At 44.0% G+C, this 25,544-nt stretch overlaps 2 protein-coding genes across 4 annotated transcripts in view; one reads left to right on the top strand and one right to left on the bottom strand.

Moving 5' to 3' along the window:
- On the bottom strand, nucleotides 1-11,816 carry KCTD21 (potassium channel tetramerization domain containing 21). 2 transcript variants are annotated; one of them, XM_020810934.3, is made up of 3 exons: nucleotides 11,667-11,816; nucleotides 8,806-8,877; nucleotides 1-2,268 (listed from the first exon to the last, which is right to left on the bottom strand). In XM_020810934.3, exon 3 carries the CDS (start codon nucleotides 2,234-2,236, stop codon nucleotides 1,454-1,456), a length of 783 nt encoding a protein of 260 aa, XP_020666593.1. In that variant the 5' UTR covers nucleotides 2,237-2,268; nucleotides 8,806-8,877; nucleotides 11,667-11,816; the 3' UTR covers nucleotides 1-1,453. The 2 variants fall into 2 exon arrangements, with proteins under 2 accessions (XP_020666593.1, XP_020666594.1); XM_020810935.3 differs by lacking the exon at nucleotides 8,806-8,877 and having other exon boundaries at nucleotides 11,667-11,808.
- Nucleotides 11,817-12,005: 189 nt separating this feature from the next.
- Nucleotides 12,006-25,544, top strand: part of USP35 (ubiquitin specific peptidase 35) — a 33,306-nt gene continuing 19,767 nt past the window's right edge. Inside the window, exons 1-2 of one of the 2 annotated variants that reach the window (XM_020810938.3) lie at nucleotides 12,006-12,286; nucleotides 23,685-24,375. In XM_020810938.3, coding sequence (XP_020666597.3) covers nucleotides 23,694-24,375 — 682 coding nt within the window. In that variant the 5' untranslated portion in view covers nucleotides 12,006-12,286; nucleotides 23,685-23,693. Of the gene's footprint in view, nucleotides 12,287-22,363; nucleotides 22,504-23,684; nucleotides 24,376-25,544 lie in introns of those variants that run through there. The other variant, XM_078390201.1, reaches the window with a different exon arrangement.

The raw sequence follows: 25,544 nt of genomic DNA, 5'->3' as shown, positions 1-25,544 counted from the left end.
TTTTTTTTTTTTGGTGGTGGTGATTTTATTACTATGCGACACCCCCCCCTTAGCCTATTTGAGGCTTGTGCAAAAGATGGGGAATCAATCCCTAACGGTGCAACAGTATGGATCCCCCCCAACGCTATGCAGGACGCATGGCCACTCAGACGTATCTCCCACTGTTTACCGTACAGCGCAATCCTGGATAAGTGTGCAATGAAGGGTAACCTAAGATTTTAAAAAAAGTAAAACTATTTGTTTAGGGAATTAGGTTCTGATTGGGAAGTGAATATAACTGATTGCACTACAGGTTCCCCCAAATGAGCTGTTATAGAAAGAATCCCCACCCTGTTTCTCTCTGCCTCCTCCTCCTCCATCTGGGAAATTAGTATCTTTGTCAAAGCATCCTGGATGGGCTTAAAGGAATACTCTACATTTCCCTGCCACATCTGGGTAGCAATTTTTGTTGACTGGACAGGCATCTCCCATGAAATTCCTAGCATCGGACTTTGTTCCACCGTCTCCTGTAGTCATAGCACCAAATACAAAGGTGTCATCTTTATTTCCTTTACATCTGCTAAACTGATCGTTCAGGGTTATTTTTTTGGAAAACAGCAGAAACATGGACTGTTATTCTCAGGGATCTGAGCCACGTCATATCCATGTGCCGCAGACTGTATTATGTACATGAGACAGGAATCAGCTTTGATATCGATCATGCCCTGCTCATTTCAGATTTCTCGTTCCTTCAGAAATGTTTAGCAGCGTTTAACTCATGCAAAAAAAGAAGGCATATATCACCATGGATTTTAGCATCATTACCATTGCTTCTGATAGGTTAAATTGCACAAATATCCTTTTCCAAAGGGAAAAGAGAGGTTAAAATAAGTCACCTATCATTAGACAAAAGTAGTACCTCTCCAATCTCTGTCTCTGTGTAAACCATTAAATATTGCTTCTTTCCCCCACTAGGGCAAAGGTAAACCAGCTTCATTCCTGTCTTGACCCCTTACGACGATGTATCCTTCAACATTTCTCCGTCCTGATCCATGTTGCAGTAATTTCAGCCTCTCCTCTGCCAGGCAGAAAGGCATCAAACATGCAAAGGGGGGTGGAAAATGCCCAGAAGATGGGCCTTTCCCCCCAGTGCTGATGTCATTACCAATGCCAACCTGGTCATTCAAAAAGAGACTCATCACTTGCTAACAAGGCCTCTTGGGAAAGGATAATGTTGGTTCCACAAGCCGTACTGTGGAACCCCCCCCCATGTAGCTGAGATACCCATTACCTGCCATTCTAGAGGCTCAATGTAGATTGGTTAGTCCATTAAGTGAACACTAACATCCAGTTAGTAGGCCATCATTCAGATTAGAGCATGACCTGCAAAGTAGGCTCCATGTGAAACTCAAGTCAAGACATCCCTTCAACACATCATTGCTGTTATTCAGAAAGGACCCCCGGAGAACTTGGTTTACTTGTACCGAATGAGCCGGATAATCTTATTATTCATGAAATCTGAAGAATGTGGGTGGGAGGAGTCAACACAAAACCCATCGCTCATGGCAATTTTCAGTACTTCCTCCACAAACACCTGGAAGCTGTTGATTTGCTTCTTGGCTGGAAGGACCCATAACCTCTTTAAGTTCTGCCTCGTGTACTCTTCTTCCGGCAGGCCCTCCACGCTTGCCACCCAATCTAAGGTCACGTGGTAGGGATCCTGCAAGCCGCTGGATATGGAGGAGAGGTTGCCATTGAAACAGTAGTACAGTTTCGAGCCCAGGAGCTTCAGGAACAAACTGGAGGTGCTGAATATGTGAGCGTTGAACACCTCCATATTGGAAGAGGACAAGCTGTAGATCTGAGGGGCTTCCCGGACTGTGAAATGTACTGTCTGAGTCCTCTGGTCTAAGGTGATGTTGAGCATGGCATTCTTTTCTGCTTTGGAGAGCTCTACTTCCTTCTCTTGCAAGGCCTCGATTAGAGGCTGAACTTGGTAAAAATCAGCTTCCCGTCGAAGGAGGCCCATCTCTTGGAAGTCCTCCGGGAGGTCCAGGTGAGAAGTTCTCAGGAAGTTGAGGATATAGCGGAAAACCTTGCCATCTCTGTCAATAAAACAGTTGCCCTGGCCATCCCTCTTGGTTGGCATCTTGCCGCTAAACATGGCGCCCAACATGGAATCTGGAAAACTGGTCAAAGTGGAGAGAGACGTTGTGTACAACTTCCCACCAACATTTAGCGTTATAGGCTCTGACATGATGGGAGAAGGTTGTGATGTCAGAAACAGACCTGGGAGGGAGGAACAATAAGCAACAAAAAGTTAATGTATGAATCACTTTATGCTTTGGAGTAAGAAGAATTTAGTAGACAAACTCTTATATTCCATTTCCAATCTTCAAATGGGAATTAGAATGTTATTTCATTAACTAGTTTTGGTTAACAAACGAAGAATGAGAGAGGTATGGATACAGGCAAAAATCCTGTTGCATTACATACAGAGGTGGGAGGGAGATAACATCTCCGGTAGCCGCAATTTTTAGTAATTAAAGACTTCCTCCTTCCATCCCATAGCTCCTAGTTTCCTTGGGAGTCAGAAAAGCCATGGGAAAGAATTTATTTATGTATTTATTACTTTAATCATATACTACTCCATAGGAAGCTTTAAATTACAGGAAAAAAAACCCCTGCCAGTGTCATCATCATCCATCTGCGTAAGTTATGCAACGGGATTTTAATCATTCTATCTTTGGATTTGTAAAATGGGATGTGTTTTTATGAGCATTTCTAGTTCTGATGGAGGGGAGGCTAGACTAGGCTAGAAAAAGGTTTGTATAGATGATAGAGACTACCTACCCTTAAGGATAAACATAATTTCCAATTACATCTCTTTTTAACTGGTCAACAAACAAACAATTATTTTAAGAGGCACTTGATTTGCCACTGCTTATCCGTTCAGAAAAGCATTTGCTCCTTGAGTTTTTTGAAGTATTTATATTATTTATCTTTTCAAATTGTATCTTTTAGTTCTGTTGGACTAATCAGCTTTAATTGCTCTCAGTTCTCATGATTAGTGCATAAACTCTTTAAGGGCGTGATGCACGTTTTTAGATAAGTAGAATAATAATTACACCTAGTAGAAATAGAATGGAAATGGAATCATATTTTCCTACAATTCCCAAAGCATCCCAACGAGATCAGGCTGGTGTATTCTGGGAACTGTAGACCAAAAAAGCAACTTTCTGCCTCTGATCAAAACACACAAGATCTTTTAACTTCCTGATTCCCTCCTTATGCTCTCTCCTTGTTCTCTTACCTGCAAAGGAGAGGGAAAAAACAAGAGCCAGTGACTTTCTTCTCATGCACAATAAAGGACATTGTGCCTTCTTGCTTTTAAAGGTGTATTTAGTATTGATTTTATTTACCGCTTTAAATATAATACTGGTTTAATTCTAGTTTAATATTTGCATGCGGAACAAAGTAGCAGGATTCCAGCCCATGTGTAGGATCTACATTTTTAAGGCTTTGAATATCTTAGCGGCTAAAATGTAATATTGTCTTTTGAATGATGTAAGCTACCTTGGGTCCTTTTTAAGGAGAAAAGTGGGGTTAAAAAGAAACAAACAAATAAGGGCTTAGTAGAGATGGGCACAAACCTTGGTTTGGGGGTTCGTGCTGGTTCGTTCCTTTCCCCTGCCTCCCTAGCCAATGACCCACTCGCCGGTCGGAACGTGCTCCTCTCCTCCTCCTCTCCAGCTGTTCAACCAGTCCCCGGCAGGAGCCCATGGGGTGGCCTGTCCCGCCTCCTTGTCTGATTGGGTGGCCAGGCAAGGAGGCGGGGCAAAGAAGCCTGTGCTCCTGCCAGAGACTGGTTGAACAGCCAAAGAGGAGGAGAAGGAGAGCATGCGCTGGCCGGTGAGTGGGGGATCCAGCTGGGGAGGCGGGGGAAGGGAATCTGTGACGCCTATAATAATAGGCAAATCATGGGGTCCCGAATCATGGGACACACTGTCAAGTTGGACAAGTCACACCAGTGACTCGACTCAGATTTGTGTGGTTTTTTTTTTTTTTAAAAATGCCTCGGACTTGACTCGCCACTCAGAAGGCAACCACTCCTCCTTTTTTCTGGGGAAAAAAGCTTATTTTTCATAGGGACTTGGGAGTTGAGGCTTGGGAGCAAGGACTCAAACTTGAACTCAGGACTTGGTACCCAAGACTTGCCATCATCCCTGATTATAGGTGCCTGGCTTGATAAGAGCAGCATCCAATGTCAGATCTCCATATGCAAATAAAGCCTCCACGGGCAGAATTTTCAGACCCCCAGAGAGCATAACGCTTGTCAACAGACTCACTGCATATATTCTCCCGCTGAGTACTGAACACTTATATATTTTTTCCAATGGAAAAGCACATGAAGTCAGTGCACAGGCATGCGTACAAACAAGATGTAGGTAGAGTTATTTAGGCTTCAAGAAAATCAATAGTGTTGGCTGCCACTCCGTCTCAGAGTTGACAAATCTCTCTTTTAGAACAGAGTATTCTGGAACTCTGAATGCAAGACAGGAGCTCAAGTCTACCATCAGCAATGCCACAGAGACCGGATAAGATTCCTAGATCCTTTTGAGATAGAAATGTTGAAAGGCCTGCAAAAAGACATTTAAATGATGCAAAAAGAAACTAGAAAGCTCATTTGGAGGCCAAGGCGTTCCAGCCACTATGAAACAGGGTGCTGAAACCCAGCATATTGTGGGAGACTGGAATATGGAGTGAGCAAAGGAAGGCAGAAAACTTTCACCACCACTGAAGAACAGATGTTAGGAGAGAACAATAGGGGGCTGGATAAATTATTTCACCAAACCATTTTTGAGGTTGGTCATCAGAGCGTAAAGACAAGCAGAGGCTGTAAGTCATGTAATAATCTCTCCACTACATCAGGCCAGTGTATATTTAAGTCCTAGTCACCCTAAATTCACTGCCAAATTACAGTCCTTTTTAACGAGTTTTTGTAATGTTTTCCTATTTCTTAATTTGTTTCCCTACTACAATTATAATGATGTCCTATTGAATAATTTTTACATGGCTGTATATATGTTATCTTTCATTCCTGTTCATATTTTAATGATCTGTGAGCCACCTTGACTCCCACTGCTGGGAGAAAGCCAGAACGGAAATGCAATAAATAACTAAACAAATAAATGCGTAACAGACTTTTAGTTTCCTAGCTACTTTCAATTTCCCAATATCATTAATGTCTCAAATGGAAGCGTAACAACTTAAAGATAGTGGGAAATTAAAAACTTCCTTCTTCTGCTCCCCTTGGAGCAGAGGAACGAATCAAAGCGAAAAAAAAAAACACCCACAATTAAGATGTGCTGTACCTTTTAGAAAAAATGAAAAATAAATGGAAGGCTTCTTTCCAGAGGTGGAAGGAGACAGAAGATGGCAAGAAAGGAGATTTTTCTTTCTTTCACAGCTTTACAACTTTCTTGAAGGAGGTGTACCAAATAAGCTTGCCTGCTTACCTTCAGCAACACAACCACATGATGGGCTATTAGATCATTCGCTGCATTTATAAGGCAGGACAGAACAGATTAGTGCCACACTGAATAATTAACCGCACAATATCCAGTAAAATCAGGCTAAAAAGGAAAATACGCTGATAGCCCATTGTAAGAAAACCTCTTAAATTCGGCCACCAGAGTCAAGTTCATTTTTTTTTCCATTTTAGTCTTTGCAACTTGTCCTTTCTGAAAAGTTATAGAGCTATTATTAGTAAAAATTTCTGTGCGCTGCTGCAGATGCAACGAAGGACAGGGTGTTCTTCATTGTGAAGACACAGAAGCTGGCCATCTTTTTAAAAAAGATGCCAGGAGAGAGAAGCTCACATAGAGAACCTTTATCCTATAAACAGGAATCAGTTTAAACCCACAGAAATGTATTTACGGCAGCCAGCAACGCTATCTAGAAACTTTTAAATGGCCTGTTTCTTTATTTTCCGAGAACTGCAAGGTTCTTGAATAGAGACTAGGCATCCTACAGTCTTGAGAGACTATGGTCACGTGCTCTGAATGGAGGTCTTGGAACAGCGTCTAGTATGGCCAAGGAAGCCAATTCGAGAGTGACCATCCCTTCCACACCGAAGACAAATACAATCTGTCCCCTGTCCAGCTCCCTGATTTGGCTGCTTTCGGGACTGCCTCTTTGCCTAGGATGGAGCGCTAAGCAACCTCAACTAGCAAGGTTTATGCTTTGCCCACCCGTGACTATCGTGTTGCCCATAGGCTGACGAGTGGACAGTCGACCATGAGCTCCGGAGCGATTGGAAGGGAGAACGGAGACATCGATGGCAGCGGACACGTGAGTGTTACGTCCAACTGTGTGTATTTATATGTATGTATGTATGTATGTATGTATGTATGTATGTATGTATGTATGTATCTATCTATCTATCTATCTATCTATCTATCTATCTATCTATCTATTTATTTATTTATTTATTTATTTATTTATTTATTTATTTATTTAATATCCCGCCTATCTGGTCGGTTAAGACCACTCTAGGCGGCTAACAGCATAAAAATAAAACAATAAATATATATAAAACAAGTTACATAAAATAGACATTACAAAAAACTGAGAGCAAACAATGGGGAGTAGAGAAAGAGGACATCAGGGATTGAGTGGAGGGAAGGCCTGCCGAAACATCCATGTTTTTAGTTGATTTTTAAAGATACCCAGCGAGGGAGAAATGCGAATCTCAGGAGGTAGGTTGTTCCAGAGGCGAGGAGCCACTGCCGAGAAGGCCCGATTTCTTGTCTTTTCCTTCCGGGCCTCCCTCGGCATTAGGCTCCTCAGCCTCACCTCCTGGCTCGCACGAGTGACTCGGGTAGATCTTGGTGGGAGAAGGCGTTCCGCCAAATATCGAGGCCCTAAACCGTTTAGGGATTTAAACGTGAGCGTCAACACTTTGAAGTCAATGCGGAATCGGCAGCCAATGCAAAGCGGCCAGAGTGGGTGAAATATGTTGGTATTTTTTCACACCCATAAGTAATCTGGCCGCCGCATTCTGCACCACCTGAAGTTTCCGCAGCAGCCTCAAAGTCAGCCCCACGTAGAGCGCATTACAGTCTCTAATGGGGACTCCTGAGTCGCAACTTGCTTTGGACTCCAACTCAAGTTGCTCCAGTGACTCGACTCAGATGCGACTTGGGGGTCTGGAGGCCAGAGGTGAAGTCAACTTGCAACTTCAAACCATTTACTTGGGACTTGACTCGGAACCACTTTTCCGACTACCAAGCACTGAAGGAACAGGCAGGTATCAGTGGGTTGGCTTCTGTATGCAGAATGCAAGGCCATCATTTCTCTCTTCACCTCAGGCAGCAAAATGCTTTGGGACGGGCCTGAGATCTGTAGGTAGAATGGTAGACACTGAATGACTGTTGGGAGACTTTCAGTTGTGTTTCCACCTATGCTGAACCATACATTTGGTAAATTTTTTTATTTACAGTGGTACCTCACTAGACGACCTCACAAAACAACGACGATGAGGTTTTGCCATCGCTACAGCGATTCACAAAACAGTGATTCCAATGGGCAGTTTTCGCTGGATGATGATTTGGTCCTTTTTTTCACAAGACGACGATTTTTACAGCTAATCGTCGGCTTCGCAAAATGGCTTCCCTATGTTTTTGGGTCCGATGCTTTGCAGGACAGCCATTTTAACAGCTGATTGGTGCTTCGCAAAATGGCTGCCCTATGGGCGATCTTCGCAAAACAACTAAGATTTTTCCCCATTGGAATGCATTAAATGGGTTTCAATGCATTCCAATGGGTAAATGGTTTTCGCAAGACGATGATTTCACTAAACAGCAATCTATGGAATGGATTATCATCGCCATGCAAGGCACCACTATAATACCTTCCTATTCGTGCAAAGACTACTTTGGGTGGTTTACAAATTCAAACTTTAAAATCCCATAGACCACATGTCAACAAACAATGAATATTCTAAGAGGACAATAAAGCTGTAGCATGAATTTCCTCCTGCAATTCATCTGTCTCCTTCACTGGCCATTTTAAAAAAGTCATGAAAAACCCTGTTATTCAGGCAGGAGTTTCAAAATATTATACCTGCTGAATCAGTTGAATTTATCAAGCCTTAACATGACCTATTCCACTATTTTAAATGTTTACTTATGTAAATGTATTTTAATGCATCCGGACGGTATTGTTTCTTTGTATTTTATAATTTTTTATCTCCCGTCCCCGTTTAACTGGCATTTTAATTATGCTGCAGTGTGTCCTTGTTGTAAACTGCCCAGAGTGGCCCTCGGCCAGATGGGCGGTATAAAAATGAAACAAACAAACCATAAATCCTGCACCCAGAACGTCCCCACCATGTAGAGAAGGAATGTGAGGTAGCAATAATTTATATGTAGGCAAACACATCTATTTATGGTAAAGGTAAAGGTTCCCCTTGATATTTAGTCCTGTTGTGTACGACTCGAGGGCGCGGTGCTCATCCCCATCTCCAAGCCGGAGAGCCAGCATTTGTCCAAATAGTTTCCGTGGTCACATGGCCAGCGCAACTAGACATGGAATGCCGTGACCTTCCCACCGAGGCGGTCCCTATTTATCGACTCACATTTTTACATGCTTTCGAACGGCTAGGTTGGCAGGAGCTGGGACAAGCGATGGGAGCTCACTCCATCGTGTGGATTCGATCTTACAACGGCTGGTCTTCCGACCTTGCAGCCCAGAGGTTTCTGCGGTTTAACCTGCAGCGCCACCACGTCCCCTATCTATTTATGAGTTATACTTATATCCTACCTTTCCACCAATGACTTCAAAGCAGCATACGTGGCTCTCCTCCTTCCCAACTTTGTCCTCTGATCAACAACCCTGCAAGGTAAATTAAGTTGGGAAAAGTGACAATTCAAAGGTCACCCAGGGCCCCAAATACAGTTATGCTGGTACAGCACAAATGGAGGCGAATCGCCTCAAGTGAAGAACACTCACTATAGACATTACCAATGGCAGCCTATGTTGTATGATTTGGCATGCAACTTCTTAAGTTACGCCATTTGTGTGGCCGTGCAAGAGGATTCTGGCCGCAGTGAGTTTCACGGTTGAGTGAAAACTGAAACCTGTTCTGGCCCTTTGAACCATTTCATTGCACATTTTTGGGAAATGTGCATAATACCTGGCCCATTTTCGTGTGCTCTTCTTCTTTAAATATTGGAATGCTTACTGTTTTTAGTTTTCAAATATAAGTCTTTTAAAGATGCCAGCTACCTTGGGTCCTTTTTAAGAAGAAAGGTGAGGTAAAAGTATTTTGAACAAATAAATAAAAATATGCATTTGGGGGAGGGCGGAGAAGCATTTTCCAATGTATTCTAGATTACAGTGACCTCTCTGTGTAATTATTAATTTGCATTGGACCCTGACTTTTAGGGGCAATTTCCATGGGTTAGAAATGTAAACACTTAAACAGGTCCACTACAATCTGGATTAGATTAGGCTTTCAAAACACAATAGGTTCTCCAAAACCTGACTGTCATATTTTCTCACAAACACAAATAATCACCGTGATTATTTTAATCTACTAAAATATCACATCTCCTGTGTCTTTTATAGATAAGAAATCTAATCTGAAAAAAAAAGAAAACATTTCAGTAGTAATATATGTTTTACCAATTTACGTGCAACGCCCAGAGAAAAACAGCTTCCTTAGGAATCAAGGACTGCCTTTACCTGGTTTCAGAATTTAATACTACCTGTCCAATCTCATTTCTGTTTATACAGAGGAATGGGTCAGGAAATTAAATGGAATTTACTTCTAAATAAAGCAGCACAGTGACCTGCAACCTTTTAAAATGTTATGTTGCCTTTCATTTAAAATTTCATCAAGTATAGGATTCTTTCAGAAACTGGCATGGGGGTTAAGTTCATCAGGGAAGGGCTTTCTCTTGACCTTGCCACCTTCACAGGTGTATTTGGTAGGGGCACAGGAAAAGGCCTTCTCTGTTGCTGCTACTGGACTTTGGAACTCCCTCCCACTGGAGGTCAGCCTGGCCCCATCTTGGCTGTCCTTCTGGAAGCAGAAGAGCTTTCTCTTCAAGCAAGCTTTCCCTCAATAACCGAGTGTTTGTTAGTTTTGTAAATGGACTGTTGTCCTTTACCGCTTTGAATATATTTTATACTTTACTGCTTTGAACCTATTTTGGTGTTGCTTTCATTTTTAGTGAGGAATCTGTGTAATCCTTTCAGTATTATATACCGTATTTTTCCGTGTATAAGACGTCCTCAAGTATAAAACCTCCCCCCACTTTTCTAATCCAAAATTAAGAAATCTAAGTGGGGCTTAGCAAGTGTAGGGGGAAAGGGATCAAAGCACTGCAGGATTGCTTTGATCCCTGCTTTCCCCTCCACTTGTTTATGTTCTCTCCTCAGCTTACTTCCGTGTATAAGATGACCCACAATTTTTAGTCTAAAGATTTTAGAAAAAGTATAGTCTTATACACGGAAAAATACGGTACTCACCACCGCTGGCTTGACATACCGTCTTTTAACGCTGTAAGCCACCTTGGCTCTTTTTTAAAGAAGAAAGGTGGGGCAAAAAAAAAACATTTTAAATAAACAGCTCAAATTTTTGCAAACACCTTGAACTGCAACCAGCTTGCCTTCGGAACAAATTCCAATGCAGATGCACCAGCGAGATAGAAGGATAAAGGAAGCTTTTTTTGCGTTGCAAAATCGGACCATCAGTACATCTCACAGGTCTTTCCTATTACCTTTGACCCTTGGTTTTTTTCCTAGAAAAACTGGAAATGCCAGAGATTAGGCCCTGGACACTCCTCATCCAAAGCCTGCTTGCGAGCAATAAACCCACAGAGGCAGCGTGGTCCAGCAGGTGATCTCTGAACCGGCACCTCCGCTACAGAACCACTTAACGGCCTTGGGAAACTCTCTCCATCCTGATTCCTCATCGCCGGTCGCCAAAACAGAAATCATAAACCCCAGAGGGGTTTATTTCCCTGCCATGCCTAGCCTCCTCCTTCCTCCTCCAAAACAAACAAACCTTGTCATATCCTAGAAACCGGTGAGATAGATTTAAGGTGCAAAGTGGCCACTTGACCTGGGTTTCTCGGTCCCCTTTACTGTGCAATACAGAGAATAAAGAAATAATAAAGAAAAAAAGAGAAACTGTTATTATTTGGGATGTTTAGCACTGAAGGGACATACATTTTGGGGGTTTTTGGGGGGGCGGTTACAGGTGCTAAAGGCTTTGCTCATCTTGGGGAGTACATGACATGAATTATTTTTGGCCGGGGGGGGGGAGGCATTTAATTACTCTGCCTCAGACAGCAAAATGTCTTGGGTCGGCCTCATCCCAGAGGGATATAAGGGGTGGAAGGATCAGAACTTTTCTGTAAAATCCGACCTCTTGGCCAAGGATCTGGGAAGGGGGCCGGCCACCGCCACCTTCCAACAGGAAAGCCCGGACTACAACACCCATGCACGGCCTGTAGCAAGGGGAAGATGGGACCCCATACCCCTGGCCCGAGTCCTTAGCTTCCCTCCCAGTATTGATCCTGCTTGGTATTGATCCATCCTCAGCAGGACTTGGAAACCCATTTTCCACCGGGGGGGTTGCGCACCATGGGTCCCCGAGTCGTGGCATCACCTACCTGCGGCCGTCCCCCTTTGCCAGGCCACCTGAGCCCGAATCCCAGGGAAAAGTGTGGGCAATGGGGAAAGAAGAGCGGGTTAAGAGGGGAGGGGGGAAGAGAGAGAGGGAGGCTGGAACGATGAGCCTCCCGCGAGGCATCCTGGGAACTGTATTTCTCAGCGCCCTACCTTCCAGCCTCCGCGGGCGGAGGGTTGGACTACAACTCCCAGGAGCCTCCGGGGCCGAGTCCCCGGGAGCGATCAGCTGGCCTTAAAGGGGACGCCACCCTAGAATTGCTGCTGGGCTTTTGGAAGCGGAGAAGAAAAAAAAAGCCCCAGAAAAATCAGAAAGCGAAGCGGCAATCGCTGCCCGCAGTCACTGGAGCGCCGGCTGCGGCAAAAGCTCTGGCTGCCCTCGGGGGGCATCGCCCGTCCTTGGCCATCCGATTTGGGTTGGGTCCTTTTTATTTTATTTTTTTTCTCCCCCGGTTGCAGAGCAAAAAAGGAGAAGAGAAGGGGCGTGCTTTTGCAAAATCATCACCCGAGGACAGAGGACGCGGATGAGCGCTGGACCCCGATCATCCTCCTCTCCTGCTTCGTCGTCCTCTTCCCTCCATTGCACCAGGACTGGATCGTGCAAGTAAGTGAATAAAGGGGAGCCTCCGGTCCATCTCTGGGCATCTCTGCTGGCTGGAGAGATCTCCCTATTAAAAGCCAGGGTGGGGTGGCGGGGGCTTTATTTTTTTTGTGCATCATCCGCCTCTGCTTGTTGTCCCTTTAGAGGCAAGCCCGCCGCGGAAGCGAGGTCCGAGAAACGCTGGACTTGCCTAATAGAACCTCCATGGGCAAGGGCAGTGTACCCACTAAATAGGAGATGCTGGGGGAGAGAGAGCGATTGCTTTCGTTATCCGTCTCCCGAGAGGCGTTTGAGAGGCTGGCGAAAGTGTCCCAAATAGAAAGCAGTGGCCCGATCCACCAGGGATGGTCCCAGTCTTTTGAGCCTTCCTCAACCTGGAACCTAGATTGTGATGGACTACAAATCCCATCCTGGCTGTGGGAGATGGGAGCTCTCGCTTGCTTGCTTTCTCTCTCTCTCTCTCTCTCTCTCTCAGCTCTGGGACGGGCACTCTGCTCATGCTTGAGGTTGCTCTTTTTTCCCCTTCCTCCTCTCCTCGCCTTTTTCCAGGCTGAGATCTGAAACCGAAGGATGATGATGCTGGCAGCTGGGATGATTTAGGGCAGTGGTTCTTAACCTTTTTGAAAGAAACGCCCCCTTGAGCCATTGAGGAAGTTATCATCGCCCCCCTCCCCACGGTGATGATATCTTATTTATTTATTTATTTATTTATTTATTTATTTATTTAAGACACTTAAATCCAATGACCCCTGAAAACAAAATTAAATTCCAAGAAAATGAAATGCCCCCAAAAAAGTAACATTTAATGATTTAGTTGCAAGTGAATTTTAAGACGCAAAAAGAAATATAAAAAGGGCATAAAAACAAATGCCCCCCTTTTGCTCCCGCCCCCCCACACCGCCCCTTTTCGTTTTACCGCCCCCCTGAAAAATGAAATCGCCCCCTGGGGGGCATTATCGCCCACGTTAAGAACCACTGATTTAGGGCACCTCCGGTTGTTGTTTCTCCTGGTTGGCTTCTGGGGCTGTCCTGCCCCGTCAATTGCCTGTAGACGGAATAAAATGCACGGCAGGGATGGGTAAATGTTGGTTTCTGCCAGTGTGCAGAGAACGGTGGTTTTCCCCTACACCTCCCACCAGACAAAAGCTGAAGCTGGGGAGGAGAGTTAGTGTCAGATTTAGTGACATTTTATAGAATGGAGAGTGTTTTCTTTCAGGGAGAACGTTGGTAGCAAAGACGCACACTCGAACCCGGGACTTGGCGCCAAAGACTTGCCAGCAACCCTGATTACATGTAGATGCCTGGCTTGAGAAGAGCAGCATGCCCAACCGATCAAGTCCTAAATAACTCGGGTTCAAGCTATCTCAAGGACTGTGTCTCCCGTTCTGACCCTGCCCGGCTTTAAGATCATCAGGGGGAGGTCTTTCTCTCGACCTCACGACCTTCACAGGCGCGCCTGGTGGGGACACGAGAAAAGGGCTTTCTCTTCCTGTCTCCCAGACTGTGGAACTCCCTCCCACTGGAGGCCAGCCTGGCCTCATCTTTGCTGTCCTTTCTCTGCGGGCAAGCTCTCTGTTGGGGACTGCTTGCCTGAGTGAGGTTTTTAAATGGATTTTTGTGGCTTTGAATGTGTTTTTTTGAAAGGCGGAGTATAAATAAATAAATAAATAAATAAATAAATAAATAAATAAATAAATAAATAAATAAATAAATAAATAAAATAAATGAGTGAGTGAGTGAGTGAGTGAGTGAGTGAGTGAGTGAATGAATGAATGAATGAATGAATTTCCTCTTTCCCAGACATCAGAAAGGCTAGCCTACACTCCCCAGAATGCACAGGCAGTGCAGGGGATGCTGGGGGCTGTAGTTAACAAACAACAACATATTCCAGTTCTTTTCCTAACCCCACCCCCACCAAGAAAAGAGTTCTGTCCTGTCCCCTTTCTGTCCTCATGACTATGTATTTTTGCAACAAAAAATTGCAGCAGTAATGGAACCTCCTGAGAACTGCAAGGGTGCCAAGAGAAGCAAGTAAATAGATTTATTGTCCTTTAATTTTTTTTCTTCCCCTCAGAAGGGTAATTGGAACCTATGTCTCCTCAGTGCTAATTTTGAATTAGACTACACTGGCTGCAATGGAGTCACAAGGCACTTTAGACCACACCTTCCAGTCTGGGGGATTCTGTAGTCCAAGGACTGTAATATTTACAAAATCTCATGGTAAAATAAAGATCCCGCAACATTCTTTCCCCCTCCCCCATGCATGCATGCGTGTGTGTGTGTAATTATTATTTGTTGGCTTGATTTATTTATAAACCGCCTTTCTCCCAAAAAGGGAATCCAAAGTGGCTCACAATATTAAAAAGAACAGAATCAAAAACACAATACATCAAATATTAATAAATGAACGATACACTCATTAAAATACAATGGAGTAATTAAAAGCAAGTGGTGCTGGAGGAGGCTCTTGAGAGTCCCCTGGACTGCGAGGAGAACAAACCTATCCATTCTGAAGGAAATCAATCCTGAGTGCTCCCTGGAAGGACAGATCCTGAAGCTGAGGCTCCAAGACTTGGGCCATCTCATGAGAAGAGAAGACTCCCTGGAAAAGACCTTGATGTTAGGAAAGTGTGACGGCAAAAGGAGAAGGGAACGACCGAGGACGAGATGGCTGGACAGCGTCATCGAAGCAACCAAGATGAATTTGACCCAACTCCGGGAGGCCGTGGAAGACAGGAGGGCCTGGCGTGCTCTGGTTCATGGGGTCACGAAGAGTCGGACACAACTAAACGACTAAACAATGACGAAACATTAAAGACCGTTTAGCTTTTTAAAAGGCGTTCAGGGACTGGATCCTGATTGTTAAAAAGCTGGCTGAAAGATGGGTCTTTAGCTGGAGGGTGGGGAAGGAGAAAAGGGAGGGGACCAACGCGATCCCCCAAAGGAGAGCATCATCACAACCTGGGAGCTGCCACCGAGAAGGACTTCTCTCTTGTGCATCCATCAGCCTCACCTGTGCTGGTATTGGGACTGAGAGGAGGCTCTCTCTGGACAACCTTAAATGCTGAGAAGGTTCATAGGGGGAGATGTGGTCCTTACCTGCCTTTAGAAGCAACATCAATTTTCTGGCTACCTTTGAAAAACCAGATGCTGAGAAGCCCAGTTTAACGGATATAGTGGACAAGCAGATAGACCATTGCCTGTATGCCCGAAATTTCGGTCCTGAAATGACCGCTTCACTATCACCCGCTCATACTGCTTTCATCTCGCCCAGGTAATGGATCCAAAGGTTTCAACATTATTTCTCAATCTCCCATGAAAATTATAGCATCTGAGATGAACGGCTGAGAAAAGCAGGGGGCGTCGGGAAAAGATGACGACTTAAATACGAGACCGCTTGCCCTAATAAAGGAAACAACGCTTCCAAAACCTAAACAAGTAAATGAATGACAGGACTGTTTGGAAGTCAGTCATTGACGGGATCATCATGCGTCAGAGGTAGCATGGCAGCACGTAACAACAAGGTGGATTCCAGGGGGGAGAAACCACCAATAAAAGCAAACCACTAGGATACTAAAAATATATTCAGAAGAAAGGACATGGAGTTTGTTTATGACTTTCTTTGCTGTCTTCAATATTTAGATTTGCTTTTGAAATCAAGGGCTCTTAGCCAGTTAACCTGAGTTGGAAATGCAGGCAGGGAGAGGCTAGATAACTGGGAGGGCTTTTGTTGACAAAAGTTACCCCCCTTCGCCAACCCTCCGGACAAATGTTTAGATATATGTAGTGCCCAACAGCTACAGTATAATGGTAAAAACATTGATTTCTTAACCACAGGAGTGGATAACTTTATATCCTGGAGACCGCACCCCCCCAGCCATGAAGAATACAGGGTGGTGTGCTCTGGTGCCCTCTAGCAGTCAACTCTGCTATTGCATCTTGCAAATATTTGCAAAAAACCCCACCACAGATTGTTTTTAAATTTGTAAACCGCCCAGAGTATTTATTTTATTTATTTATTTATTTCTTGTATTTATACCCCGCCTATCTAGTCATTTGGTCTAGATGGGTGGGATAGAAATCAAATAAATAAATAAATAAATAAATAAATAAATAAATAGATAGATAGATAGATAGATAGATAGATAGATAGATAGATAGATAGATAGATAGATAGATAGATAGATAGATAGATAGATAGATAGATAGATAGATAGATAGATAAATAAATAAATAAATAAATACAAAACAATACTTCCCATGTCACTTAGAATTAGCATGAGAAGACATTTAAAAATGCAATAAAATACCTTTAAATGCCCTTTAAGACTCATGTTTGAAAGTAACTAGAGAATACTTTTAATTGTGCCAAGAGGTAATTTGGTAATTACTAGTTACATTTTAATATAAATTTATAACTCGTCCCCAAAGTAACAAGATACAATTAACTACATTGATTTAAACTCATTATTTGTAAGCTCTGCTGTCTCATTTTCCCCCCTATTTTAGAAATGTTGGCTGAAAACCTGTTGCGGAGTTAATACAAATGGTATAACTTTGGGAAGCAGATTGCCTTAACTTAAGAAAACTCCGTAAACATTACCTATTGCAACTGGTTGTGCAACAGATAAGGTCTACAAGGATTTCTTAACTTACAGCAACCTGCCTCTACAAGTTACAGTACAAACGTTTGTATCTCTGTGCAAAAGGATTTCATCCATTGTATTTTCTCATATGAAAATTCAAATGAGCAGGCTGTTTTCCAAAGTGTGATGCCAGGAAATGTCTTGGATTATGAGGAAAGGCTGAAAGAATTGGGCATGTTTAGCTTTGAGAAAAGAAGACTGAGGGGTGATAGGATAATATTTTTCAAATATTTGAAAGGCTATCATCCAGAGGAGGGGCAAGATCTGTTCTCTATCCTCCCAGGCTACAGGACACGCAGCCATGGGCTCAAGTGAAAAAAAGCCAGATTTCGGTTGAATCTCAGGAAAAACTTCCTAACTGTTAGAGCAATACGACGGTGGAACCAGTGACCTCGGGAATTGGTGAGGGCTCCAGTCCTGGAGGCCTTCAAGAGAAAACTTAGTTCATCACTTGGCAGATCTGCTTTGATTCATATTCCTGCACCGAGCAGGGGGTTGGACTGGATGGCCTTGCAGGCCCCTTCCAACTTCACTTTTCTATGATTCTATGATTAATTAATAATTATTTGCTGTCCAGTCCTTTCTGATTTATGTCAATTCTTTCTAGGATTTTCTGGGAATAGAACACTCAGAAGTGTTTTACCATTCCCTTCTTCTAGGGGGTGCTGTGGGCCCATGTACAGTAGCTCGTTCAAAGCCACATTGTCTGATTCTTCTTTCTCCCTGACTGTATTGTCATCCAGAAATAAAGATTTTCAGCAGTAAAAGAGTTCCTCCTTCCGTCATGGGTCTCCCACAGCTTGCAGACAGTGAAACTGAGTCAGAGACTGACATGGGAGTCAGAGACTGAAAAAAAAAATCTTTCCTTGCCTGTGATTTTATCTCACTTTTGCAGGCATACTTTACACCACAGGATTCTGGCCAATATCATATTAAACCCAACACATTTTAAAGAATGAAGACATTTCAAAAGCACAATCAGAGCTCTTTCCTTAGCAATTAGTAAGTTGCTGAATGCCCATCTCAACAGAAAGGGCTTTAGAAGTCATAACCAGCACTTTGAACTGTGTCCAAAAATGGACCAGTTGTATACTATTGAGTTCTCTAGAGAAAGACAGAGCAGCTTCTTTCTTTCAGATATATGGGAACACAGAGTCTTCAAATATAATGAAGTGGCAGTAGAGTCAGGCTAATTATAACATGGCAGTCGTTTTCACTTTTCACTTAATTGCTGCAGGGAATTGCCACTAATTAATGAGTTGCAGCTCATGTTCCTAATTGTGCACCAGGTGAAGCAACTGGAAGTGGGTAGGTTTGCAAATAATTTCTTGGTGGGATGCCATAGAAAGAAAATGTGGTAATGCACCCTGCTTAAAGTAGGACCTTCCATATGGGCAGGAGATCCTCCCCGCGGATGCTGAAAACCACGGATAATAGTGAACTTTATACATAGTCAGGTCTTTGTCTCCCTCTAGTGGCCCGTTTTAGTAACTACATCATGGAAATACATATTTCTGGGTTGCCTTGTAATATTTTTAATACTTTCAGACCATGGCTAAGTGAAACCACAGATACTGATCCTATTGAAACAGGGTCCTACTGTATATAAATTTAAATTTATACAAGTCACTGGTGAGATGGTCAGTCATATGACCAGTCTGAAATGGAGAAAACATGGCATTTCCGTACTTTGGAAACATTACTTTAGGGAAGGAGCATTGGTTACACGTCAGAAAAGTCAGCAGAGGTGGGTTCTGTTGCACAGACGGACAGGTTTGCACATTTACGTTCTCAGCATATGAACACCAGACCTTGGCAAAATCCCCACCCCATCCTTTTTTAAACTGCTGCTCCTGGAATCCCCCAAAAACCATACTAGCAGGGAGGGAGGCTTTGAAAACTATAGGGGGGAGGCTTTGAAAACCCCCATCTTGATAATATATATATTCATAAATTAGTTGCCTATATTATTAGGTTTTAGTAATGTACTGTATTATTTTATTGTATTTTATCATTTTTTGTAAGCCGCCCTGAGTAGACTTTGTCTAGAGGGGCGGGGTATAAATCTAAATAAAGTATAAGTAGCCCCACCAAAGGAACTTTAGAAGGCCCTGGACATCAGAACATTTGATGTCTTCTGGTTTGTGAATCCAGAAGCCTTATACCGAAATCATGGGTGCTGCTTAGCAATAGACAGGATCAAGCTCAGAGACCTTTTGGCCGTCCTGAGGATGTGGGAACACAGTGATGTAGTATTTTGGCTGACACATGAGAGGCGGTTCAGAGCAGGAATGAAGGACAATGAGGTCAGGTTTTTTTTTCTCGTTGGCTTCTATTTACACCACTACGCACCTTTGGGAAGATGAAATGAAGCCTACAAGAGAATCCTTCCCTTCTCGCTCCAGATTCCCCTTTGCAGAAGAGTGAATGCGGAAGCAAGAAAATGCTTGTTTGGCAAGATATATTTTGATTGCATGGAGCTATTCTTAAAAGAAAAGGCCACTTATAAGTTTAATTCTAAAAGGCTCCTCTTAAAAGACTGGACCGGTTTGTTCCAAGGCTGTTGGAAAACAATATTTATTCGTTTTAGGTTATCAAATATCTGAAAGGAAGTCATACAGAGGAGAGGCAAGATCTGTTCTCCATCATCCCGGAGTGCAGGACATGGGCTCAAGCTACAGGAAGACACGTTTAGGACTCAGAAAAATGCTCTCTCTGGCCCTTGAAGCTTACTTATCTGCTAACCCCCAGCCCTATGAGAAAAGACTGAAAGAACTGGGCATGTTTAGCCTGAGAAAAGAACACTGAGGGGAAATAGCAAAATACTTTCCATATACTGTACAGTGGTGCCTCCCAAGACAAATGCCTCGTAGAACAAAAACCCTTGCAATGGGGTTTTGGCAATGGGGGTTGATGACTCGCATGATGAATGTTCCTATGGCCGTGCTTCGCAAGAAGAATGTTTCCCATTTTTTGTTCCTTCCTCATGTTTGCTGATTTTTAAATTTTTTTCTGTGCTGTTTAAAAAGTTAAAGTTTTTTGATTGACATTTTTAAAATCATATGCACAATATGTATGGCTTTAAAGAGCACTTAATAAACCCTTTGTAAACTAAATTTGACTTGGTTCTGACTTTTTTTGCACATAAAAACGCATGAATTAGATTTCAATGCATTCCTATGGGAAAACGCGTTTCGCAAGACGAATTTTTCACAAGACAACATTAATGGCAGAACGAATTAAATACGTCCTGCGAGGCACCACTGTACTTGAAAAGCTGTCATACAGAGGAGGGGCAGGATCTGTTTCATCGAATCATAGACTCATGAAATTGGAAGGGGCCTGTAAGGTCATCAAGTCCAACCCCCTGCTCAATGCGGGAATCCAAATCAAAGGATATTTGCCAAGTGATTGCCTAAATTTCTCACAAACACCTCCAGTGTTGCAGCACTTACCACCTCTCAGGGTAATGAATCTGTTTCTTCTCGATCATTCTAGAGTTCAGGGCACGTCATAAGGGCTCCTGCTACAGGAAGCCTGGTTTAGGCTGAAGATCAGGAAAAACTTCTTAACTGTTAGAGCAGTACAACAATAGAAGCAATGATTTTGGGAGGTGGGGAGCGCTCCAAAGCTGGAGGCGTTCAAGAGCAAATTGGACCGCCATCTGCCAGATCTGCTTTGACTTGGATTCCTGCCTTGAGCAGGGGTTGGACTTGATGGCCTTTGAGGCCCCTTACAACTCAGTTATTCTATGATCAGCAAAGTCTCTCTTTTCTTAATGGGTTGTTATTAAGCCACCCACAATGCCATGGGCTAAACAATCCGTACTCAAATGTTTCAGACAGATAAATTTAGAACAAGGGTGAACAAACTGGAGAGTGTCCTGAACTTTTACCAGAAGAAAAGACCATAGATGGAAATGCATCCAAGGTCAGAGGGCCAAACGAGACGTTAAAGGGATGGTGTCTCCCCTCCAATTAACCCATTTTCTTTCCCACGATTGGGTTTCCTCACAGGCACATGCCTTACCAATCAGCGCCGCAAATCACACTTGCAAAATAAGCCTGTGTTTACCTTCCAGTGGCCAATCACAGAGCAAAGCATGCTAAGTGCAGCATATGTAGGAAAATCCCGTGCTGTGACAAATAGAAGTCTTTAACCATTTGAGGGAGCACAGAAGCCAAAAACATGATAAATCCTGATTCTGAGTGAAAAGCAACATTTAGGGATGAATCAAAATATGATATGCATTTAGAAGCAGAACCGTGCACGGCGAAAGACCTCTCGACACTTAGAGCAGGGTCAGGGAATAGGTAGCTCGCTCTCCAAAGATTGTTGCACTACAATTCCCATCAGGCTCATTCAGGGCTGGAAAAGAAGATCTGGCGATGTAAGGGATGCTGTATTCAAGATGAAGCCTTTCAAAACACTGACGTAATAAATATGTTCTTTCCACTGTCTCGGTTGTACATACTGTTACTTAGGTAGTCATCATAGAAGGTAGATAAGCAAACGCCAAGGTTCTCAGGGAGGGAGAGATAACTAATGGGAAGGGAATTTCAGGGGGAATTATGGGCTCAGTGGTGCTGATTGTCTGCTTTGAAGGGACAAGAGGGGGATGGGAGCTAGCGTCTTAAAGAAGCACCACTCCAAAGCTTCCTTGCAGTGTGCATGGCGAAGAGGAAAATGATGTAATGCATTACATAAGTATTATCCCTTGCTGACGCATGCAGAGCAGGCTGCTCGTAAAGGGGCAGACAACGGGGCCAGGGGTCATTCCTGCCCGGATCCTGTTTTCTGTCTCCACTCTCTCCAACCTGCTGTTCCAGCAAAGACTTCCTTGTTTATAGCAGATAGAGGAGCAGGGAGGACAAGACTGGGGTGGAAACAAGGTGGGAGCAGAAACCGGCTTTCCCTTGTCTTTCAAGACAGAGAAGAATGCAAGGACACAATATTCTTTAGCTGTAAAGTACCTGCAATCTTAGTTTCTAGGTGCTTGTTTGCACAGGGGAAAAGCTTGCTATTGTCACTGTGCACCTGCTGTAAACAAGAAACTCCTTCTGACCTGTTCTAGTGAAATCTAAGTGTTCTCCTTAATCTCTTCTTCTCCCTCCTGTTTTTTGTTCCCGAATGATTTTTCCCCTTTGCTTTTCTCATTGGGTTGCAAAACAGCTTTGCTCCTTGCCCTGGGGCACCGATAATAAGTCATTTTGGCAGGAGACGAGGCTGTGAAATGCTGCATGATGCTGCAGATCCCCGAGCGGGCGGTGCCAGGAGGGCAAAAAGCGCTTGACTTTTCTTGCTGACGAGCCAGACCTGGCTTGGGAATGGAACAGTGTCCTGGGCATGCCTCCAAGGCCTGGGACTTCAGCAGCGTGGCCTGCGCAGCTGGTGTTGGATCGGGTTTGATGCAGTCAGGTCTTAGGGAGTATATGAGCTAGTTGGATCGCTCAGTGCGTCAGGCCTCTGGCTGTGGCGCCAGAGGCTGGGAGTTCAGTTCCCCACTCTGCATCCCGGAGGAGCCAGCCTGGGTAGCCTTGGGCCAGCTGCACAGTCCCAGGGCACCCCAGAATGGTAAGCCACTTCTGAGTGCTATCTACCTAGTAAATCATGAAAAGTTAGAATTGACTTGACAGCACATGATGATGATGATGATGATGATGATGATGATGATGTACTACTACTACTACTACTACTACTACTACTACTACTACTACTACTACTACTAGTAGTAGTAGTAGTAGTAGTAGTAGTAGTAGTAGTAGTAGTAGTAGTAGTAGTAGTAGTAGTAGTATATGGTGCACCTGGTACTCAGGTTCCACTACCAGCAGGGTGGATTTCCCAGTGCTTTTAATTTCCCCGCAGTGACTCTGACATAGCATTGGTTGAGATGATTTGGTATTTACTGGCAGAGTGCAGTGGCCCAGTACGCAGTTTATGACTTTTGGATGTGGAGACTGGCAGTAAGGCAAGAAAGAAGGCGGTTATGAACTCAGAATGGTCCAGGAGGGAAAGATGTCTAAGCTCGATTATAAGGAGAAATGGGGGTAAAAATAGTTTAAATCAATAAATAAAGCAGGAGGATGGAGGAAGGAAGGAAGACTAAGAACTGCAGTCTGCATGCAGATCTTGATGAGACAAAGAGGAAGAATACACTCATGTACACCTGTCTGTCCACCCTGAGTGATTCAGAACATATTCTATATGTTTCAGGGAGCTTTTTTCAGGGGCCTTAGCCTATGGGACTCTGGGAAATCTAAAAATGCCCAGAGCACTTTGCCATCATCCGCCCCTGTGTTTTCCAGCTAATTTCTCAGTCTGTGCAGTTTGCATCTCTTCTTACAATAGAACCCCTCCCTCCTAAACCACTGTATTTAAAAAAATGAGAGCAGGTTGATTATATTCTTGCTAGTCACACCAGTGACTCAAACTTGGACTCAACTCAGGCATTGTTGTTGTTGTTGTTGTTGTTGTTGTTGTTGTTGTTGTTGTTGTTGTTGTTGTTGTTGTTGTTGTTGTTGTTGTTGTTGTTGTTGTTGTTGTTGTTGTTGTTGTTTTCCAAAGACTTGGATTCATCTCAGGACTGACAACCCAGCCACCCCTGCCTTTTTTTCTGGGGGTGGGGGGAAGCTTGTTTTGAAATAGGGACTCAGCATTGAGGCTTGGGACTCTGAACTTGGTACCAAAGAGAGGTCGACATCCCCGGGGAAGGAGAAATCCCATACTGACCTTGTTTCTCTTTGATTCACTTCCAGAAGATCGAGATGGATAGGATCCTAGAGGCCATTGTTATGTCTTCCTACCCTGACCACATGAAACAAGGGTTGGTACGGCGCGTCGTAGAGGCTTCGAAGCAGCCCATGAACAGTGAGCAGTGTTGGTCCATGATGGAGCTGTCCACCAAGCTCTTCCTCGTGGGCGACACCAAGTTCAAGAGGACGGTTGGCAAAGAGGTGCTGGAAACCTTCGGCCTTTACCACAAGGAGGCCTTCGAGGAGTTCTTCAACGCGCGCTTCCTCCTGAGTCTTCTCCAAGAGGGTTACGGGCCTCTCGGGAAAAGGAGCCCCTACGTGTTCGATTACATTCACCTGGGGCTGCCGTTCGTTCTGGACAGCCCGGCGGCCAACGATATCTTCTTCTTGCTGAGGACCGAAGTGCTCCGGAAAGTTTGCGAGAGGCCAGGGCTGAAGCAGTGCGTGAAGATCAGCAAGCTTCTCACCCAGCATCCTCAGTGTATCCCCACAGGCAAACGGCAGGCCCTTTTCTGCCAGCAGCTCATCCGTTGCATCGGGCAGTTCCGCACCACCTCCGGCCGAGAAGAGGCCATTGTGGATTTCCTGGACCAAGTCCTCAAAGTCAGCCTCTTGCTGCAGAAGATATGGAAGATTCAGATGTCCTCCATCCTCCCGGCCTTGAAAGAACTCTTTGCAATAATTTCATCAACAGGTAAGCATAGACGTTCAGAGAGGGGTTAGAACTCACAGGGAAGGGGGGGGGTTGGACTCGGTGGCCTTATAAGCCCCTTCCAACTCAATTATTCTATAATTCTACAACTCTGTGTGATTTCATTATTCATGGAATCCTAGAATAACGAGGTTGGGAGGGGCCTATAAACCTATCGAGTCCAACCGCCTGCTCAGTGCAAGAGTCCAAGTCAAAACAGATCAGACGGATGGCTGTCCATTTTTCACTTGAATTCAATTTTCTGCGGTTGCTAGCAAAATGCTGGGGGGTCATGAATGATGGGGTGTGTGTCCCCCCACAAAAGCTGTTCTAGTCAACACAAGGGACGGGAAGCGCAGAGCTTGGAAAAATTCCTCTCTTTTTTTGGATTACACCTCCCAAAATTGCCCAGTCAGAATGTTTACCTTCGTATTGCTTTCATGCTTGGTCTTGGGAATAGGAAGTAAAGTTCTCTAAGCTCTGAAGGCAAATTTTAATTTCAGGGCAGCACTGGATCCAGTGCATCTCTTTGTTCAGGCAGAAGAAGCTAGACAACCTCACACTAACCTTATAAGGTAGGTAAGTAGCCTATGGAAAACCTGCAGGAAGGATACCAGACACATAAGAGCAGCACACTGCCTCTGCTGTAGAGGTAATATATAGCCATAATGAGTAGTCACTCCTTCCCATTCTCTGGTTCAGAATCTCTCACCATTCAACGCGAGTCGAGGCTTCTTCATCACCCTATTGTGTGATGAAATGCTGGAAATTGGCTTCTATTTATTTATTTTATTTATTATTCGACTTATTACCCCGCCCCTCTAGACAACATCTACTTGGGACGGCTTACATGAATAAGAACAGAACAATATAAACAATATAAAATCATCTAAAACACAATTTTAACACCTATTTCTAAGCAGCATATAACCAAGATGGCATAACTCAAGCAAGAAGGATAGGGATCAGTTAACTGACTGGAGGGAAGGCCTGCCTGAAGAGCCAAGTTTAAAAGCCATTTAAAAACAACCCAGCGAGGGAGCCAGGCGGATTTCAGCTGAAAGGGTGTTCCACAGCTGAGGGGCCACTGCCGAGAAGGCCTGGTTTCTTGTTTTTTCCTTCTGGGCCTCTCTCGGCATTAGGCCCCTCAGCCATCCCTGCTGGCTATATCG

This window comes from Pogona vitticeps, chromosome 3, assembly GCF_051106095.1.
Source record: "Pogona vitticeps strain Pit_001003342236 chromosome 3, PviZW2.1, whole genome shotgun sequence".
Lineage (NCBI taxonomy): Eukaryota > Metazoa > Chordata > Lepidosauria > Squamata > Agamidae > Pogona > Pogona vitticeps.
The sequence above is the reverse complement of the archived record's forward strand: the minus strand, read 5'-3'. Positions and strand labels throughout refer to the sequence as shown.